This window comes from Oncorhynchus gorbuscha, linkage group LG06 (assembly GCF_021184085.1).
Source record: "Oncorhynchus gorbuscha isolate QuinsamMale2020 ecotype Even-year linkage group LG06, OgorEven_v1.0, whole genome shotgun sequence".
In the NCBI taxonomy this organism is placed as follows: Eukaryota; Metazoa; Chordata; class Actinopteri; order Salmoniformes; family Salmonidae; genus Oncorhynchus; species Oncorhynchus gorbuscha.
The window spans coordinates 29,418,412-29,420,265 of record NC_060178.1 but is presented as its reverse complement, the minus strand read 5'-3'; the positions used below and the strand labels follow the sequence as shown (position 1 = coordinate 29,420,265).

The 1,854-nt window shown below is 37.4% G+C and overlaps 1 protein-coding gene across 1 annotated transcript; it reads left to right on the top strand.

Moving 5' to 3' along the window:
• The first annotated feature begins 404 nt into the window (after positions 1-404).
• LOC124037080 (dolichyl-diphosphooligosaccharide--protein glycosyltransferase subunit DAD1-like) lies at positions 405-1,375 on the top strand. Its single transcript, XM_046351719.1, has 3 exons — positions 405-737; positions 885-1,045; positions 1,162-1,375. Exons 1-2 carry the CDS (start codon positions 527-529, stop codon positions 1,013-1,015), a joined length of 342 nt encoding a protein of 113 aa, XP_046207675.1. The 5' UTR covers positions 405-526; the 3' UTR covers positions 1,016-1,045; positions 1,162-1,375.
• Positions 1,376-1,854: the final 479 nt, after the last annotated feature.

Here is a 1,854-nt window from a genome sequence, read left to right as displayed (position 1 = left end):
GTAGTCCCCCTTTGCCTTGATGACAGCTCTGCACACTCCAAAAAAGTATCTAAAGGACGTTTGTTCCGAAGTGTCTGTCCTATATCTTAGAGATATACAAACATTCAGGAAACATTTGTTATATTTACACACTTTATGATCAAAAGAATAAATCAAATTACAACTAGAATTGATAAATTCATAAAAAGGAAATACTCAATCCTTAGTGTCTACCATGCACAACGGTTATCAAACCAAAGTGCTAACTTTTCTTAATTTCACTAATTTACATTGGTTCAATATCGTTCATCGCAAACTAAAGTCATACAGGGACATAGTCATACCACGTAGAATCAAAGTCGATAGATGGTCGTTGTTTATTAACATGGAACTACTGTACAGTGGATTATATGTTCAAGAGGGAATGTTGTTATTGTTACACCAGTTTTATTGACACGTCATTTTTGCGCTACGTCTGACGGAAGCGTATTTGACAAACAGTTTGATTCTCTCTGTACCTTTTGGAGCTTTTTGTTCATAAGAAAACATGTCCAACTCGGTAATTTCAGTTATTTCTCGATTCCTGGAAGAATACACGACCAAAACATCGAATAAATTGAAAGTGGTCGACGCGTACCTTTTCTACATCTTGCTAACCGGTGCATTGCAGTTTCTGTACTGTTTGCTGGTTGGCACCTTCCCATTCAACAGCTTCTTGGCCGGATTCATATCATGTGTTGGCGCCTTCATCCTGGGAGGTAATTGACACACTTCACGGTCAATTTATTTGCATAATCTTGTGACATTCAGCAGTATTATACGTCACTGAAATATGAAGATAATCAATGGTAGCCACCATTATTGCTGAATAATCGATCTTCTCTTTGGTCCCTCCCTGCCTACAGTCTGCCTTCGTATCCAGATTAATCCAGATAACAAAGGAGACTTCCTGTCCATCTCCCAGGAGAGGGCCTTTGCAGATTTCTTATTAGCCCACACTGTCTTGCACCTTGTGGTCATTAATTTTATTGGTTGAGAAAACCAATGATTTAGATCCTCAGAACAGGTGTGAACAGTATATACACACACCCTCCCTCAATGTTTTTAAGTGTTATCCAGTGTTATTTGTCAGCATTTGTCAGTTATTTGTCTAACATGATTCATGTTTATTTCATTTCACAGATGAACAACTGATATGACCAAAATGCACCTGTCACCTCAAGACAACATTCATACAATTAGATTTTCCCTGGCTGGAAGTGCAGGGACAGCTTAATAATGACAGTAATGGCCTATATGTTCTACAAATTCCTGTAATTTGTGTTTCTGAAATAATTATTTTGTACTGTTTGTATGATTGTTGCAATCCGATTGAAATAAATGAAACAGAATCAGATTTAATTAAATGTCTTTCCTTGCCAGTATTGGCAATGATTTTCTTAGGAGACTTAGATCATTCCATTGCTAGCACTGGAGAAGACTCCACATTTTGGACTTATTCTAATAAAGCTACTTGCATTGTAGGGCAATAGCTGTGACCTAATGATCATCTTCAGTGTAGTTTTCAAATATTAAAGGCAGAGGCATACACTAAATTCAAGGATGCTTTTTTTCCTCTGTAAACTTGTCCCCAGGTTATTGTGCACAGCCCAATGGGTTATCAACTATCTATCCAAAGTTGACCTTGTGCTGTGCTCATAACCAAGTGGGAAGGTGGTAATTATCAGTTGTGAAGTCGTAAATACAAGTTGGATGCATTCACGTGTTTTGAACTTGTTGAGATATGCCGATTGGCTGATGGCAAACAAGCTGCGTCAATTAAAAAGTACAGCTATCATGCTCACAAACAAATTATAGTGTTAAAAATACATATGA

Coding starts and splice junctions, on each gene's coding strand:
- LOC124037080 (XM_046351719.1), top strand. CDS start 527: ATGTCCAACTCGGTAATTTCAGTTATTTCTCGATTCCTGGAAGAATAC. Junction 738..884: donor TGGCGCCTTCATCCTGGGAG/GTAATTGACACA, acceptor CCCTGCCTACAG/TCTGCCTTCGTATCCAGATT.